This window comes from Hyaena hyaena, unplaced genomic scaffold (assembly GCF_003009895.1).
Source record: "Hyaena hyaena isolate Hyena2069 unplaced genomic scaffold, ASM300989v1 scaffold_17, whole genome shotgun sequence".
Taxonomy (NCBI): Eukaryota; Metazoa; Chordata; class Mammalia; order Carnivora; family Hyaenidae; genus Hyaena; species Hyaena hyaena.
This window is the reverse complement of record NW_024080648.1, coordinates 6,979,349-6,999,205: the sequence shown is the minus strand read 5'-3', so window position 1 is coordinate 6,999,205 and position 19,857 is coordinate 6,979,349. Positions and strand designations below refer to the sequence as shown.

The following is a 19,857-nucleotide window of genomic DNA, read 5'->3' as shown; positions in this document are numbered from 1 at the left end:
TGCTCAATTTATGTATATATAAGCATATTTAACACATACATGTAAATTACTATTTAAATAAATTCGTTTCAAAAATAGTTCAATGCAATTATTTGGTTTCTTCTGTAATGGCTTTGGTACTTTTAGTTTTAGAAATTTGACTGTTTAATTAGAACATCTATTAAGTGATGAAGACAAGCTATGGACTGTTTTTTCTTATTTCTTCTGGACTTTAACCAGGATAAGAAGTATAATGTAGCCTAGTGAATAAAGACACAGAAAACAGGAAAAGTAGGCATTGGACCATATAGCATTTTCCAAATCAATTTAATGACAGGACAGGAATTCAAATTAATTAAACCTAGATAGAAGCCTAATTCTGTCTCTGTTTCACTGAGATATACTCTTCATTTTGTGTATTTTAAAAAAACCTCAACAGCCTTCAGGATTTAGGCCAGAACAGTGAAAAAACATTAATATGGCCATTTTTCACAGCAATGAAGATGTTTTTCAAAGGCCACCAGGCATGGTTTAAAAAACAGAATAGTATTAGAGGATACAGTGAAAAAACAAGTTTGGTATTTGTGTTGGTTTTTTTTTTTAAACTTATTTCTAGCTTCTTGGATATCCTTCCAGTGATGTTCTATGCATTTTTGTATATACACACAAGGATATGTCAGTAAATAAGCATGCATATATATACACATACATATTTGTGTCTTTCATGCAGCTCTGCATCTTCCCTTTAATGTATCTTGGAGATTATTCCTTATCAGTACATAAGCTAATAGGTTTTAAAGTATTAATCCCAGCCTTAAAAAAAAATACAGTCTTAAAATATGGCTGCTCTAATACCCCTAAGCTTAAGAGTGTTTAATAGTACCTCTGATACAACCTCTATAAAATAATCATGGTTAAAGTACACTTGCTGTTTTTAGTTGATTGACAAAAGTAGGCTTAGCAGAAAAAGAAAATGACATTCTAGTCTAAAATTAAATATAAAATGAAACACTATAAAATATCGTAGAATAAGAAGAATTTTATCCCAAGTCACAACTTTAATATTTGAAAAGCTGATAAAACACGTTTACATAAATGTTACAATCTCCTCTAACTTGAAAGTAAAACACTTACCAAAGACATCTTCTTTTCTTGGAATAAAGAATATGTGATGGCCACAGAGTGTGAAAGGGAGCATGCTCCATTTTTCACCATCAGACTGTTCCTTTGTTTTTCCAGAGGTTTTGTATATGGAAAGAGGTCTGTCTACAAAATTTTAAATGTAACAAAATGATCAATAATATCAATATAATGATAGAGTATCAATATGATCATTAGGCATTAGGAGGGGGCAGTCTCTAAGGAAGAGTAAAAAATCCCCTTTTTATGAAGAGCTCAAAAAGGTTGTTTTTTTTTTTAATGTTTATTTATTTTTGAGAGAGAGAAGACTGCATGCTCATAAGAGAAAGCAGAGGAGGTGCAGAGAGAGGAGGGAGACAGAGAATCTCAAGCAGGCTCTGTGCTGATAATAGTGCGGATCTCACAACCATGGGATCATGACCTGAAACAAAAGTAAGAGTCAGACACTCAACCAACTGAGCCACTCAGGTGCCCCTGTTTCTGTTTTTTTGTGTTTTTTTTAAACCTATTTATTTAAAAAGATAAAATAAGGCTAGAGGGAATAAGTTTTTAAATAAAATATCTATAATAGCAAACATGGCTGTAGAACCAGAAATGTCTAGTCTCTCCCTTGGCCAATAAGAGGGAATAATAAATGAACTATAATGCGGATCACTCTGACTCTAAATTAGTTCCTTAATCCCCGGAAGTGAATGTTGAATGAATGAATAAACCAAATTAAAATTCAAATTTAGATACCATTGCCACAAATTCTGCTAATATATCATAAGTAAATATATCATCACTATATACATAGAGTTTTAAAATATATGTACAAACTGTGGCTCTAAACTTGAAGCATTAACCAAATTCTTCTATAATTCCTTAAGACATGTTTAAAAGAAAAAAAGTGGGGAGGGGATTGAAAAAATGAGACTAATGAAGACAAGACCTTGAAATAAAGACCAAGGGAGAGTTAATGGTAGAATTATATGATGCTTAGTTCACATAGATATATGAATAGTCTCCCCCAACTTTACCTTTCAAAAGGTAAGCACCAATACTAAATTAAAAGAATTAAATCCAACAGAAACTGGCTTACTGTGACTCACAGCAGTTCATTTCTATCCTAAATGAAAAATGACCTGTAGATTAGTTTCACAGATACCTGGCACAACTGCAGTTTGGTGAAGAGAGAGGCCATACAATCCAATGTTGTTTGTAGGCACCCGGAAATTTTCAAGGAAGAGCATTTTTTATTAAATGAAGTATTACCACCTGAGACCTGAACGCTGTTAAATTTGGCCCTAAATTCCTAGGAATGCCTAACTAACATCAAACTCCATTAGCCAGATTCCTAAGTATGTCTGTATAACAATCTACAGCTGGAGGCAACAATGTGACATTCTCACACCAAAGACTTGGAAATGTGACCACTGTAAGTTATGCTGACAAATCCTTATTGATTTTATTATTTATGGGACAAAATCACAGTATCATCTGTAAACGTGTGACTAAAGGGTTTAGGAACATCCAAAACACTAAGCAAAGTAATATGAGAGCACTAATCTCAAGAAGGTAGGGTTGGAATGTGATTCTAATAAGCGAAAGTCATCAAATCATATTCTATGCAGATAAAAGGCTATGTGGATAGACAGTGATCAGTTGTGGAAACATCTAAGTAGGAAAGGCAAAATGACAAAAGTAGGCAATGCCTATCCAAGCACTGTCCAGAGAAGAAGGCACCGTGGCTAACAAGATTTGAATAGGACAGCTTTCCGGGCAGCTAACTGTGTATGAGAATGCCTCAACCTGCCTTGATGCTTAGAGATGACTTCAGACACCATCAGAATGCCCCTTGTTATATTCCAGGCTTGCTAAGCAACTGTTTGATAAGCCAGCCTCCCGCACCTGTTTTTCCTCACTAGGAGAAGAAAACACACTGGCTGGGTCAAGTGAGGCTTTCCAGTTGCATTTCTTACTATAAGTTAATAAACTTGAATTCCAATGTAACTGTTTACATTTGCATATGCACACATGTATGTATAAAACCAAGCTCACAGAGAAGGATAATACTCCCAAAACACAACTATTCTGTGACAGGACATATCAGACATTTAAGATTAAATAGATGATTTGTAAAGTGGGACCCAAATGTCTCTGTCCAAAGCTTATAGGAGATTCTTACAAGTAAAACTAACCCCTTAATACTGTCTTCCAGGGGTGCCTAGGTGGCTCATTCAGTTAAGTGTCTGACTCTTGATCTTGGCTCAGGTCATGATCTCATGGTTCGTGAGATCCAGCCCCACGCTGGGCTCTGCACTGACAGTGCAGAGCCTGCTTGGGATTCTCTCTCTCCATCTCTCTCTGCCCCTTCCCCACCCCTTTCTCTCTCAAAATAAATAAAGGAACTTTAAAAAAAATTTTTTTAAATACTGCCTTTCATATTTTTAACTCTTCCAACTTTTTATTTCCACCCTGTCTCCTTTTATCTTTCTAATTCATCCACTGTTTCTTTAACATGGGGAAGGAAAGTATCCTTTCCACCGTGTATGTGAGGAAATGGAAACCCAAAGAAGTTAAAAAACATGTTTGGCTTCCCCAGGTAGACAATGGTGGAATTAGATTCTCGATTCCCTGATTCTGAGTTTAGTAGACTTTCTCCCACCTCACAATGCCCCACCTTCTATGCTGGAGTACACCGAGTAACAGAGTCTACATGTGGAGTTTAAAGAAAGAAACCAAAGGATCCATGTGGAAATAGTCATTTATGGTGGAGCAAAAAGTAAAAGGATAGGAAGAAAACATTATTAAGACTGAAGAGAGGGGCCACCTGAGTGGCTTAGTCGGTTGAGAATCCAGTTCTTGATTTCAGCTCAGGTCATGATCTCACAGTTCATGGGATCAAGCCCCATATCAGACTCTGTAATAACAGTGAAGAGCCTGCTTGGGAATCTCTCTCTCCATCCCCTGCTTGTGCTCTCTTTCTCTCTCTCCCCTAAATAAATAATGTTAAATAAATAAATATAGGTAACTAACATGTTCTTATAAGTGATTTACTGTAGTGATTTACCTTAGAAACAATCTGACTTGATTTTCTAAGTTTCCAGTGTGGAAATGAAAATAAAGTTGACCCTTGAACAACACAGTTTGAACAGGACAGGTCCACTTACATGTAGATTTTTTTTCAATAAATACAGTACAGCACCATAAATGTATTGTTTCTTCCTTATGATTTTTTTAAATAACATTATCTTTTCTTTAGCTTACTCTATTTTAAGAATATAGTATGTAAAACATATAACATAAAAAATGTGTTAATGGACTGTATGTGTTCTCAGTAAGTCTTCCAGTCAACAGTAGGCTACTGGTAGTTAAGTTTTGGGGGATTCAAAAGTTATCTGTAAATTTTTTATTGTGTGAGGGTCAGTGCCCCTAATGCTCCACACTGGTCAAGGGTCAACTGTAAAGGGAGAAAATTCCACTGTGGAAAGGTGTTTCTGAAATTATCAAAAAATGTTTATTCTCACAGTTCCTGAAAATCACAGTATTTTACCTGAATGTTATTTGTTTGACAGAAATGTTTGATGACTTCCAACAGAGGGGCCAACATAAGAGCTTTGCCTTCAGAAACACCATCGATCCTTTTCACATTTTCAACTGTAGTAGGTCTGTCATTTAAAAAAATTAAAAGGTCAAGAAACCACTAAAACATTATCACCCCAGTAATGTAGCTGATATTTAGCACCATACTGACAGCAAATATGTATTTTTCCAACAATAAAAAGCAATGTGTAATACTGGCACTCATTTTATGATGCCTTTCTTTGCTTTCCAACATTTACAGATTTGCTACTTTAGCAGTTTATGAATGAAAACACCACCCCCACGGTCACCACAGAAGCACAGTTCTAACTGATAAATAGGGTATTTCATGAAGAAACAACCTAATGTTCTACTCTATGACTGATCTTATCTTACTATTTTTATAGATATGAAAAGAAACTATGGGGCTCAGGGTGCCTGGGTGGCTCCAAAAGTTTAAGTGTCCAACTCTTGATTTCAGATCACATCATGACTTCAGGTTCATGGGATTGAACCCTCTGTCAGGTCTGCACTGACAGTGTGGAGCCTTCTTAGGAATGTCTCTTTTCCCTCTCTGTGTCCCTCTCCCGCTCATGCTCGCTCTCTCTCGCTCTCTCTCAAAATAAACATTAAAAAAGAAAGAAAAACCATGAGGCCTTAATTGAAGACAACAGGCTAAGAAACAAAAAAGAAAATCCTATTCATTATTTACAAAGTATTTACCTGTAACAATAAACCTGCTAACTGCTTTGGGCTTTTAACTCAATATTTCTTATCATGTCCAATATCCAAGAGACTGTATGTGGTCTACTTTCTAAAAATCTGCCAATCTAATGATTATTCCTTTTCTTTTAAACATCTTTACTAAATATTAAAGTGTGGTCTTGGATTATTTATTATTATTATTTTTGAGACACGGGGCATACAGAGGGAGAGAGAGAATTCTAAGCCAGCTCTGTATGGTCAGTGCAGAGCCTGACATGAGGTTTGATCCTATGACCATGAGATCATTACCTGAGCCAAAATCCAGAATCAGACGCTTAATAACAGAGCCACCCAGGCACCCATGAATATCTATTTTTAATGAAACAATTATTATAAAATATAAGTACTATGTTATATTATTAAAATTTCTACACTAAAGTAACATCTTTTAGATAAAATTTAGTGACAAAAAACAATTTTTTAAAAGAAAGTATAAAAGATGAATACAGTTACCAAACAACTATTCTTTGTTAATAATTTCTTCAAAATATTTATTGACCAACTTGTATTTATTAGGCATTGTACTAGACAGAAAATGATGAGGAACATAGTGTCTTTATTCACAGAGTTTAAAATCTCGAAGATAGAACACATATATACCAAGAATAATAACAAAAAAATAAGAAAAGCATTATGTAAGAAGTGCTACAGAAGCATCTTTTAAATTTACATTTTAAAGTCCTTTACAAATTCCAGAGCACCTGAGTGGCTCAGTCGGTTAAGCTCAGGTCGTGATCTCACGGTTCCTGGGTTTGAGCCCTGCGTCGGGCTCTGTGCTGACAGCTCAGAGCCTGGAGCCTGCTTCAGATTCTGTTCCTCCCTCTCTCTCTGCCCCTCCCCTGCTTGTGTTCCCCCTCTCTCAAAAATTAAGTAAGCTTTAAAAAATTAAAAAAAATTTTTTTAAATTAAAGTCCTTTACAAGTTCCTGAGAATTACTTTGCTGTTAAGAGCATATAAGACTTCATGGAAAAAAATAATTAATAAAGACAGATCTTGAAGGATTTCCTAAAAGGAGTTTTGGGGAATCAGAGAAACTACAAGGCAGAATCAACACTATAAGTAAATATATGGAAGTTGAAAGGGGGTCTTCAACCAACTGTAAACAACCTAGATAAGATAAACCATTCAAAATCCTGTGACTTGGCTGGAAAAGGAGGTTCAAGTCCATAAACAGAGAGGCCTGAATTATAAGCTAAAGAAATTAAGACAGTGGGGAACTAGTTAAGCAGAAGTACAATAGGATAAAGACTGATTTAGTCTCATGTATCAGATGAAACAGAGAGGGAAAGATGAAGGAAAAAGTAACTAGCTTTTGCTAGTCACTGGCTTTTGCAATAGTCCAGGGGCACTGGTCCAAACTAACGGGGTGTTACTAAAAGAAAGAGGACAGAATACACAGACACATAAGGAATATTTAAATGAAAAAGTCTCAAAACTTTTAAATAAGACCAACATGGGGATCCACGTTAGAGGAGTGAAGATAATACCAGGGGTTTTAAACGTGCATCACTGAGAACATGGTGGTATGAACTAACAAAAATAAGAAATTCAGAAAGAAGAGTTTCGGTAGTTGCCTGAAATTCATGTATGGAGTCTTTGTGGATAAGAAGTTAGATTTTATATATAATGAATCTGATTGCTGAAAACAGTTGGTTTTCATTCACATAGAAATGTGGGACTGTAGCTCGGTAGAGAGATTGTGGGCAGTAGCGTGGGAGATTGGGAAGTCAACGCATAGACAGGGCAGCTGGACCCAAAGTCATACTATCACTTAACAATCTATGGTACAAATATATTATGTTAGAAGAAAGTAAGATAGAACATATACAAACGGACAGTTTACCTTAATTTGGCCATATCCAGCAGTATCTTATTTGTTGCCAGAATAGCGGGAGGAACATCCTTTTGATTGGCATGTTTCTGCCTAGCTTCCATCAGTTTCCCATACAGCATAGTCTGAACAAAGAACAAAGAAACAACTCAACATTTTTTTTTTTTTTAATGTACTTGGAAAAATCCAGTCTTTTATTTTTAGAGCTTCAGATAATTACATTTTCTCTTAGGATGAAAAATAAACTGCATCTCAGACTCCTTGCTAGGGAACAATTTTTAAAATACTGGCAACAAAATTTTAAGCATGCATATGTTCACAACTATCCTTTCAAATACTGCCTTTTCACGAAAGCCATACCTGAGTTTCCTGCTCTTGAGTTGAAATAACAGGTTCTGAGGACTTGTAAGATTTTGCTGGTGAATGTACCGTGATGCTAAAATATTTAAAAGAATATAAATTATAAAAGCTTTTCTTTCTCCAAGGTCACCTTTCACTTAACCTCCAAAATGAGAATATTGTTCCAAGTCCATAGTAACATTTATTCTTCATAATACCAGTAACATAACTGTGATATATGACAGCCTAGATTTTAAACAATTTCACTCAAATGCATTCATTATAATGGTATAGTTAAAACTAATTGGAATTGATCAAAAATTAGTATACTTAAAAACAGCATTTGCCCTCTCCTCATCCTCAACTAAATGCTTTGAAATACTCCCTGTCTATAATGAAGATAACTCTTTTTTGACCAAGAGAGAGATAATCAATGATTCTTTACTGTGATATTACTAATTTTTGGTTGGTGAGGCACATGAGCATGGGATTGATCAAATTGTTCACACTTTTCTTCAGAATCAAACAAAAATAAGCCAAAGAAAATACTACTGCTTTTGACTCCTTAAAAGAAAGATTAAAAACCACCCAATTAGCAAACAACATGGAAGGTCCAGGCAGCAAACTAGATAGAAAACCATTTTCTTTTTTTTAAATTTTTTAAATGTTTTTATTTATTTCTGAGAGACAGAGACAGTGTGAGCAGGGGAGGGTCAGAGAGAGAGGGAGACACAGAATCTGAAACAGGCTCCAGGCTCTAAGATGGCTGTCAGCACACAGCCTGACACAGGGCTCGGACCCACGAGCTGTGAGATCATGACCTGAACCAAAGTCAGACACTGAACCAACTGAGCCACACAGGCACTCCAAAAGAAAACCATTTTCTACAACAAGCATTTCTCACTGATAAAGTAATTAGAAAGAGGAAATGTTATATAAATGAAACTATATGGAATAGCCCATATAAAAGATGTCACATTTAAATAAAGCCCTCCTTTGGTAAAGAAAGGGGGAAACATATTTGATATCTGAGAAATGTTTATAAATTTCTCTGTTCTAAGAATTCAAAATATACAGCGTAAGGTAAGAGTTTCACAATTATCACATCTTATCACTAAAATAAGTAGATATAAGCCTGAGAAAAGACACCCCAGTTGAAAGAATTAGTAATATCAGGTTACTCAAGATAATTATAAATTTGTTTTAAATAATATAATTACATTGACCTTTATCTTAGTATTTATAAAAGTCTTTATACTAATGTACTGTTTGCAAAATGGTATTTTATCTTATGTCACAAATAAACTTTATCATATATACTGGCAAATTTTGGGTAATATAGTCCTAAAGCAGAAATATATGTGGAGAACATTTGATGAAAAATATTTTGCCTATGAATGTTATTACAAGTGCACAGAAGAAAAGATCAAAATAACTATAATGAAAAGCACCAAAAAGTGGAGATGTATCCACGCAACAAGAAAAGATTGTTATGTAAAAGAAAGAAAAGAGAAAAAGAAACAGTTCTTAGAAATTAAATTTCTGATAAATAAAATTAAAATCTTACTAGATGGAAGGGAATAAAAAGTCAAGGAACTCTCTAAGAGAATAATCAAACAAAAAGAGATGAAAACAAGGGAAAAGAAAAATAAGTAACAAGAACACTAAAAACCAAGCAGAAAAAACAAAAAAGACAATTACTAACATCAAAGAAAATTAAGGTAGTGGTGGCCATAGTAACAAAGTTTGGCGTAGTGGTATATAATGTTTGAGTAGGTTTAATAACATAAAAACAAATTGTTACTATGACCAAAACTTGAAATATAATTGTTTTGGTCACAGAGAGAATTGAAGGAAGGGAAATGAGGGGAGGAGATATGGGAGATAAGCCCTAATCCACCATTATAGGATGTCAACAAAAAAATTTCCAAAACTATAGTAGGGCACTAAGTATGTCACTTAGAAATATGGAGGCAATGGGGCGCCTGGGTGACTTAGTCGGTTGAGAGTCCGACTTTCGCTTAGGTCATGATCTCGCGGTTTGTGGGTTCGAGCCCCGCATCGGGCTCTGTGCTGACTGCCAGCTCAAAGCCTGGAGCCTGTTTCAGTCTGTGACTCCCTCTCTCTCTGACCCTCCCCTGCTCACGCTGTCTCTCTCTCTCTCTCTCTCCTAGAAATAAATAAAACATTAAAAAAATGTTTAAAAAAAAAAAGAAAAGAAATATGGAGGCAAATATCAGAGAGCCCAGCTGGAAGATTTGAGGATGACTGCTCTACAGAACAGGACAAAGTAGTTTTCTAAAGGCTGTGAACTGGTGTGTTTTGTGATATGCCATTAGGTACCAATTTTAAAACCATGTACATGTATTATTTTTTAAGTGTTTATTTATTTTGAGAGAGAGTGTGTACATGCTAGGGAGGAACAGAGAGAGAGAGAGAGAGAATCCCAAGCAGGCTCCACGCTGTCATCATGGAGTGCCCGGAGGGCCTCAATCTCACAATCCATGAGATAATGACCTGAGCCAAAATCCAGAGTCCCATGCTTAACCAACTCCATCCACACACCCCCACATGAACTATTTTAATGAAAATTCAAATAAACTTTAAAATAACAGTTATTTATGGGTAAGCCTATTTCTCACTTCTCTACACTAAGCCCATACATTAAAATTAATACCTGGACCACTCCACAGGTGTCTCAAACTCAGTACATCTATCAATAAACTCCTCGTCCCCTTAATATCCAATGCTCTCTCAAATCTGTGTTCCTCTTATGTTGCCAGTGAAGGGAGACAACACTCTTACCCATAATCAAAGACAGAAATCTAAGTGTCAAGTTCAAGTTCTCCATTTTCCTTAGCCCACCTGTCTTTTCAATCACCAGGTCCTAACAATTCTATCTCCTGAATATCTTACAGTTCTATTTCTTTCCATGCCCACTGCCACTTCCCTCATCTATGTCCCCATCTTCTTTTGCAAATGCTACTGCAATAGCCTTCTTACTTGTGTCTCTACACTCTGATCCTCCAGCCCTCTATTCCCTCCACAGCAAGAGTCACGGATCGAGTCCGTACACTAGGGTGCCTGGGACAAATTCATGTGTTCTGGTAAGTTTTGTAAGCTAAGAATGGTTTCTTACATTTTTAAACAACTTAAAAAAATCAAAAGAACATTTTGTGACATGTGAAAATTATATGAAATTCAAATTTCAGTGTCCATAAATAAAGTTTTATTGGAATACAGCCACATTCCTTTCTTTACATATCATCTATGGCTGCTTTAAGGCTACAACAGCAAAGTGGAGTAGTTAGACAGAAGCCACATGACCCACAAGCCTAAATTATTTACTATCTGATCCTCTATGGAAATGTCGACCTCTGTTCTCAATCATAAGTTTGATGTCACTATCCTACGTAGCTGCTCCTTCTCCCATAGCTGCAGACGCTTACTTTCTGCAGGGCTCAGGGACAGAGCTGAATAGTGAAAATCCTTCCTTAGCTCTCAGATCAACTGCCTTTATGATCAAGTTGAGTGCTAGAAAGGAAACTGGATATTCTGGACCCCATTTAATTCTCCAGTCTTAAATATTTACCACTCCCTCTCTTCCCTCTACCAGCTAATTGCTAGCATACTGTTGAGTTCCTCAACCACATCATACCCTCTCTTGCTTTCAGATTTTAAAATATGGGCCATTCCTCTGATCATAAAACTTCCCCTCATTTTACTTCACTTCTATTTAAGCCTCAAATGTCACTTCCAAAGTGCTTTTCCAAAGTGTTACAACCCTGGATTGTAATTTTATGTTCCCTTACCTGTATATCTCACCAGAGTATAAACCCTGGGAGGGCCAGGGGCTATGTCTCTAGTTTTCCCCATTCAACCCCATTGCCTAGAATAACACCTGGCACAAAGAAGATGCCTAGCAAAAACACAGTAAATGCTTAAATGAAGAACTGCTTTAGCATACTGAATGGATATATTGTTTTATACACTTAACCTTTTTGCTTACATAAAACATAGTAATCAATTACTCCATATCTAAACAAAAAGAAATTGTTTTGAGTGGAAGATGTATTACGGTAAATGTTTGTCAGATCCAAAGTAGTATTCTCTAAGTGAGCAATCCATTAGAAAGTAACAGTATCAGGGCGCCTGGGTGGCTCAGTCCGTTAGGCATCTGACTCTTGGTTTCAGCTCAGCTCACGACTCACGGTTTCTGAGGTCAAGCCCCGTGTAGGGCTCAGTGCTGACAATGCAGGGCCTGCTTGGGATTCTCTCTCCTGCTCTCTCTGCCCCTCCCTTGTTTGGGCTTATGTGCTCTCTTTCTCTCAAAATAAATCAACTTAAAAAAATTTTTTTAAAGAAAGTAACAGTATCAGAGCACACTAATTTATTTTCCCTGATACATATATAAACATAGTCCATTCAATAATCTGGGTATAGGTCCTGACAAGTTTTTCAAATTCTCCATCTTCAGACCTTCTGTAATTCTGTACATTCTCCATACTTTCATTAAGTCAGCAAGTCAGGTATTAAGCTCCAAAGTACAATAGGTACATTCGTTATTTCTACCAACTCTAATATTTACCATTTTATGTTGCTGTAAGATATATTTTAAATGGGCTGGAAATATATATTTTATACAAATATAAAGAGTGTTTGTACGCTCGAGGTTGACAAATACAGATTTGAAAGTCAGCTCTGGTATTAGCGATGTGTGACTGAACACGTTAGTTAACCTCTTCACCCTTGGTATCTTCAACTTTAAAATGGGAATAAATAGTAGTGGTTAACTCATAGGATGTTGTAAGAATTAAATGAGATATTACAAATAAAACACTTAACATTTAGTACATAGTTTGGCAAAAAATAATACCCATGAAGTGTTAGCTATTAAATTAATGTTAATACTATCATTTTACAGGTCTTCTTTAATAATTATAACACTGGATGCTTATGCTTTAACTTTAATTTCCTTCTGCCAATGAAACAGCCCAACATCTGATAGATGTTTATCTTTAGGAAAGAAAGAAAAAAGGTACTGATATAGTAAGCATAGAAAATAAAAATTTTCAACTCTGTACCTTCGTTTAGGAATGTTACTCCCAGAAGAAATTTTATCAGATGCTTTGTAAGAATACATCTTCTCCAAGTTACACTGGTTTTAAACATAGAAAGTTCCATTAAGAAAATTCAAAGTTTCAAAAACTTTTAAATATAAAAAGAATATGATACAAAATCTCACAATTACAATTTCTCCTGTAAGTCATCAAATAAACCACCTGAACATAAACTAGTAAATTATCAACTTCTACGAAGCTACAGGCAGTTAATCCTAATCCTCTCAAATCTATAGAGAATATATGATCAAAATAATTACTTGAGACATAGCAGAGGCCAAAGTTACAAAATGATTCAGTTACATTCTGCATACTTTAATAAAACAAAAGCTTTACCAAAAAATTTAATTCAGCACATTTTCCTATTACTCTAATGTTCCAATTAGCTGAAGTCTGCCTGTGGGTATTTAATCTATAATAGTTATCTAAGATTCAAAACATAAAACAAGACTGTATATATGCATGTGTGTGTGTGAGTGTGTTTTGTATAGCTTTACTGAGAACATTTAGGAATCAGGCTTATTTTTTTTCTATCAGTTATATGTATCATAATGTGTAAAAAATTTCCAGACCAAATGAATTATAAAATAGGCTATAACAAAATCAAAATAGGGGTGCCTGGGTGGCTCAATGAGTTCAGCATTTGACTTCAGCTCAGGTCAGGATCTCACAGTTTGTGGGTTCAAGCCCCGCATCAGGGTCTGTGCTGACATCTCGGAGCCTGGAGCCTGCTTCAGATTCTGTGTCTCCCTCTCTCTCTACCCCTCCCCTGCTTGTGGACTCTCTCTTTCTCTCTCTCTCTCTCTCTGTCAAAAACAAATAAACATTTAAAAAATCAAAGTAAGTTATTTCTCAAATATGTCTGTTATTAATCTGAGAAATTATATAGTGCATATTTTATTCTGTTCATTTTGCTACTCTTTCCAAAGTTTGTGCTTTGTTATATAAAGCATTTCATTCAATAAGGAAGGAAATAAATAAGAACCACCTCTTTAACAAACAAACCTTCCTCTCTGCAGTTAATTCAGTTGGTTCTTGAGTATAGGAACACTGTTCCATGCCAAGTGATACAGTTTTAGAACTGAAAAATAATAAAATTAAGTTATCTCAAATGTCAAAGTGTAATTATCGAATTATCTAATATCATCATTCCTCCACTCTCAGAAAGGGAGATAAGATTCCATTACCGTTTCAGAACTGAGAATTGTTTAAAATAATTTTTTTTTTAAAAACAAGCTCTGGAAAGTGCTTCTTAAGCTCTTTAAAGTTTTTTAAGTTTAAAAGAAAAATTGACAATACACAATTATAAACAATTACAGTCAACAACACTGTATTATAAATTTCAAAGTTGCAAAGAGACTAGGTTGTTCTCAACACAGAAAGGAAATGATAATTATTTGACATGACAAAAGTGTTACTTAAGCTACTGTAGTTATCATATTGTAGTCTATAAACCTACCAAACCAACATGTTGTATATTGCAAACTTACACAATGTTATATGTCAATTGTATCTCATTTTTTTTAAAAAAGGAAAAAACCAAATGATCAATAACATGTAAAGATACTAAAAAGAAGGCAAGAAGTACATTCCCTTCCCACTTTCTACCACAAGAAGGAAATATGATAAACTGACTCTTCAACATTGATCTCCGCGCTGCTTCATTAATCAAGGGGAAAGCAGCTTTCTAAATACCTCAACTGCCTTCTCTCAACCAAGGAAATGTTCTATGATTTCTCTCTCACCCACTGACTCCCACCCTCAAACTAGCTAAAAGAGGTATGCCAAAACAATCTTTACTCATTTTATCTTTGTGGCATCTGTAAATTGGTATAATTTACATGTTAACAACAATAAATCCAGAAGTTAAAAAAAACTGAAAAACAAACCTTGGTTGAGGAAACTCTGTTAAACACAATTCTTCATTGGCTTGAAGGATAAGTTTCTTAGGAAATTCTGTTTTGGCTTTATGAAGCCAATCTCTACCCTGTTGAATACAAGAAGAATTTCTTAATGCACAGTGAGGAAAACTAAATCAAACAGGTAGACTTCTACATTGTTTACCTTTTTTGTAAGAGCACAAATCCTTACAAATTTGGCAGGCCCAGGAATTTCTATCAAGAATCCCTCAGTCATGAGCTGACGGGACAAAGCCTTCCACCAACTCTTTGTGTGATCCTTGCCAGTGCCAAATAAATCATGTCTGCGATGCCAATCTGTAAGACGCTGGGAATTCTGAAAATAGGAATAAAATAAGTATCTAAAAATGCTTTACTGAGTTAAACAGGATAAGTAAAACAACTGTCTATTCATTTTTGGGGTTTAACACCAAATTTCAGCTTTAAAAACTTATAAAATTTTATGCCCATCCTGCTTGTTCTGAATACTTAAGTCATAAATAAATATATAATCAAAATAAGAGTTGCTTTTCTGTCTAAAATAATGACAGGTAACTCTGCATATCATTTACATGCATTTTCTAGTGCATAGGCTTTGGATATGTTTGGAATATTTAACCTAGGCTATTTAGGCCTTTTATAAACATACATTGTCTGGAAACAGGAATCATCATCTGCAGCACGAGACTAGGAGCCTGGGTGTTAGGAGGCAGTGTGACCCAATAGCTAGTAATCAGTGAGTGCACCAAAACTCACTTTCTACTGCATGGCTATATTTGTGGTGCTTTTGTTCAAGATGTACTGCAAAGTTTCCTTAATCATTTCTTATTTAGCTGCTTGACTGAGATACCCCAGAAAAACCAAGTGCAGGCTACACAGTTGCTATTTTTGAGAGTTTTTTTCCTCCCTCAGAGAAGATTCCAAACTGAAGACTCTTCATAAGCTATCAAGTTTTAGCAATGTTGGGGAAGCTAGTCCATCACATGCAATTCTCCTGTCATCTAATGGAAATGACTCTTCCCACCTTCCCCCCGATAAAGTACTTTTCCATTCACTCTGCCCTTTTCCTACCTCCTTCACTTACCCTAAACATTTAAGTAGCACCGTTAATTGTCCATAGTGTTACATGGACAGAGTGCTTTACGGAAAGTTGCTGTCTAACGTATTTGTGGTGAATAGGGCAGATGGTAGTTCAAGGGTCATTCTAACCATCCACTGTGACTTCTTTTACTGCAGAATCTGGAAAGTTACAAATACTGTTTCTCAAAATCCCTTTCAGCTAGAGTTCTGGCTATGATTTAAGTTCCACTAATCAGAGGCATTTTTCCATGACATCTATAAGCAGGAAGTTGAGGTAAGGCTACTCTTGCGCTATTTTTGCAGGTATGCAGGATCGTGGAGGTGTCTGGTTTTTATGAGGAAGTGTTAGTGCAGAACCCCGCATACAACTGCTGGCTTCCAGAGTATCAAGAGACATCCATTTTTTTGGATACAGATTATAGCGAGTGCAGAGTGGTCACCAGAGCAGGCACAAGTGGAACCTCCCTGATTGTTACAGCTCCCTTTTCGGTCCACTTTGGGGTCCGGTGCTGTAGCGGTGGCAGGCCAAGCTGACAGATAGCTTCTTGTAACAGCAGACGCAGCAGCTCTTAGGATCGACCATACAGTACAATCTTATCAACAATACCATAAGCTATTAAATGTCCAGTAGTAAATACTTTTCCTTTTAAATTACTCAGAGTGATCATAAGCTAATATAAATTCTGTATTTTAGGTTATACTTATGTTTCAAAAATATTCATCCCTTGAATATGTCAAGAGGTTACTATATTCTAAAAATTTTAAAAATAGACTAAAATTTTAGAAACAGGCACAGCCTGTCATTCAACATTTTTACATTTCACCTATACTCCATGAAGGTTTAACAACCAATGCATTTAAAAACGCAGGGATCAAAATCAAAACAATTTACAGAATGGAATTCCAGCAGACATAACTCAAACACTATAAAGTCTCTCTATTACAAACATACTGGTTTTATTCAACTGATAAGAATGTTATAGCTACCAGTTTATCATTCTGGAATGTTAAACACGTAAATATAAGTGAAAGAGCCTAAATAGAGCTCATCCCTCAACAGAGGAAATCTAGGCTGCAATTAGATTAAACTGGAATGAATTCTGATCAGAGATACAGCAGTGCCTAGATACTGAGCTTAACACATAGGCTTCTGATAGGCTTAGTTAACAGAGTCTGTAACAAGCATTCTAATTATTTTAAAAATAAAAATAGATATAGAAGTCTTTTTATTAAAATAGCTAAGTAGGGGTGCCTGGGTGGCTCAGTCGGTTAAGCATCTGACTTCAGCTCAGGTCATGATCTCACAGTTTGTGGGTTCGAGCCCCACATCAGGCTCTGTGCTGATGGCTCAGCCTGTTTCAGATTCTGTGTCTCCCTCTCTCTCTGCCCCTTCCACACTCATTCTCTGTCTCTCAAAACTGAATAAATGCTAAAAAAAAATTTTTTTTAAAATAGCTAAGTAATGAGCTTTAATACCATGATGGTTATACTTACCAAAAGTTTACTGGAACAAGATTTAGAGAAACAGAAACACCCAGGTACAACATGGTACTGTTTTTCTTGTTAACAATCCTTACCTATACCAACCGACCTTGAGTTGACTTGAACATAATGTTTAAAATCAAACATCACAGACTTTCAGAGCTAAAAAGAACACTGGAGCTCTTTTATCTACTTGGTTATTTTTAACCTCATGTTGCAAACAAATAATCAGAGGCTCAAAGATGTTAAGTGGAAGCCTAAGGTCCTAAAACTAGGAGTAGAATTCAGACCTCAAGAGTACTAGTTCTAATCTTTTATTACTAGATCATGCATGCGCGCACACACACAAATATATATACACAACACATATATGTACATATACATACATATACATTGACTGTAGTCACTACAGCAAGACTACCTGATTCACATCACAGCTCTGGCACTTACTACCTTCTTGACTTTGGGCAAGCTATTTAACTTACCTGTGCTTCTATTTCCTCAGCTGCTATGGAAGTAGTAACAATAGCTTCTAACTCCTGGGGATGTGGTGAAGATTGAGTAACCAAGACAGAGCCTGGCTCAGTAACATTAACTGTCTTTTTATTAGTTAACAGCTGATCCTGTAACTCAACCTGAATTTCTTAATCTAAAAGAAAAACTATGACTTAGTACCTAGTCGGTTTTCCCTGTAACACCTGTAATGGCACTCTGTGCCAGGGGGTTATACTTACAGGAGATTCTACGCTTGCAAACTGGTAACACCAAAGGTATTAAATTGCCTAACCAATACTTATTAGCAATTTCAACACAAAAATTATTCCTCTAGCCTTTCCTTTTATAAAAAAGAAAGAAAAAAAAAATTAGCCTGAAGGCAATGAACACATTTAATGGTACGAAACAATGAAATACTTTTCTAATCAGCCGGGAGTAACTGTCCCTCCCCTCATGATCAATAGTCATCATGAATAGTGTGTACCGTTGAATAAATTTACATCGTCTTGTGTCCATGGCAATCCTCATGCCCAGAATGCTGCTATAGAGACTACTGGATTTGGGCACAGATTTTAAGGAAGGCATATTTCACACACATCCCTTACAAATTGCATTCATTCTAATATCTCCAGATCATTCAACCCAAAAATAAAAGTGTAAAACTGCCTGTGAACCGCATAATAAATAGAAAAGGCACTAAACAGTAGTCAGGAAAGCTGCTTGCTCATCCTGATTCTGCAACAAGGTAACAGTATGACCAGGGCAGGTCCTCTAACTTTCTGGGATTCAGTACCAATTACTGTAAAATAAGGGCCTGCAGAGGGTTAAACAGTCTTTTTGCTCTAGGAATCTACAGTTCTATAAGACACACTCAAAGAGGGAAATCATCTCACTCTTTTCTTTTAAAAATTAGGTTAGGAAAATAAGGAACACCAAAATGGCATATCAAGGAATGTGGAAACCTACTAATTAATGGATAAGAGTTTGAATGAAGTGAGCAGACTGGATGGGACACACGAGCCAAAGTATCACTTTCTGATAAAAGCAAAATATTTGAACCTCTACCTGATAGAGAAAACAAATGCACCTGCCACTTCTCTGAAGTAACTTCTTTAAAAATCACAACTGTTTTGTGTGGTCATTTTTCTGGCAGGAATGTCACATTCTCCTCCACCTTTCTTCCTTCATTTCATCTCTTGAATGCTAAAATCTACTGTATCTCTCACAAAAAAAAAAGAAGCTCCAGTGATACTGGTAGAATCACAAAGATTTCTCTCTAATTTCCCAGGTATTAACAGGCACTCTCTCAAGGACTTAGATCTACTTGTATGTCCTTTATCTCTTTCAGCACTACACTATACTTTAATATCTATCTATCTATCTATCTATCTATCTATCTATCTATCTATCTATCTATCTATTGTTAACATCTTCCATAATAGATGATGAATTTCATAAAAATTCAGCTTTGGATTCCCCACAAAACACAGTACCTTACACACACACACACACACACACACACACACACACACACACACACACGATGTTTAATCACTAGTGGGGAAATATAGGTATAAGCTCTAACTTAAAATTTAAACCTCCATGTTCTTAAAGTACAAACAAAACCAGCCAAGTTTCTGTTTACATTTTCACTTTGTTTCTTTTACCTCTTTCCCAATTCCTAGAAGCCAAAGAAGCTCAGAACTGCCACTCCAGGGTTTAACAAAGTCAATCCCAGAGCTGTTCTAAGTGCGAAATAAAATCAAAGGATTAAAAAAAATATATCTCTAGGATGATATTTCAATCAAACAAAATAGCTTAGCCAGAAAGTTAAATGGATAACCCTCTTATGTATGAAAAATTTTAAACTATAAAGGGTGATTAAAACTACCAATAGTTTTCTAATGGCTGCCTATAGTCAAAGCATTTTTTTTACGTGTTACCTAACTCTGGAGTCATGACAAGGTTCAGCACTTTGAGAATGTGACTAGAAATGCGGTTTCACTTAATATCTTGGTTATTAAAATTAAGGATTGTGTTTCTGTTTTCTATAAAGTCATGGTAATTGCTTATCTTACCACTTATTTATACAAGGTGTTTAAAATATTTATATGGTGAGATGTTTAGACAGCTAAAACAAAGTTCCTTAGGCAACATTTCTACT

At 35.7% G+C, this 19,857-nt stretch overlaps 1 protein-coding gene across 4 annotated transcripts in view; it reads right to left on the bottom strand.

Annotated features, from left to right (window-relative positions):
* WRN (WRN RecQ like helicase) overlaps positions 1 to 19,857 on the bottom strand; it is a 141,170-nt gene that overhangs the window by 16,226 nt on the left and 105,087 nt on the right. For 3 of the 4 annotated variants that reach the window (XM_039220865.1, XM_039220886.1, XM_039220874.1), the window contains 8 exons: positions 14,803 to 14,973; positions 14,628 to 14,725; positions 13,744 to 13,819; positions 12,703 to 12,776; positions 7,640 to 7,715; positions 7,292 to 7,404; positions 4,655 to 4,769; positions 1,114 to 1,245 (listed from right to left, as the gene is read on the bottom strand). In XM_039220865.1, the coding sequence (XP_039076796.1) occupies positions 1,114 to 1,245; positions 4,655 to 4,769; positions 7,292 to 7,404; positions 7,640 to 7,715; positions 12,703 to 12,776; positions 13,744 to 13,819; positions 14,628 to 14,725; positions 14,803 to 14,973 (855 nt within the window). The remainder of the gene's footprint in view (positions 1 to 1,113; positions 1,246 to 4,654; positions 4,770 to 7,291; positions 7,405 to 7,639; positions 7,716 to 12,702; positions 12,777 to 13,743; positions 13,820 to 14,627; positions 14,726 to 14,802; positions 14,974 to 19,857) is intronic. The other variant, XM_039220879.1, reaches the window with a different exon arrangement.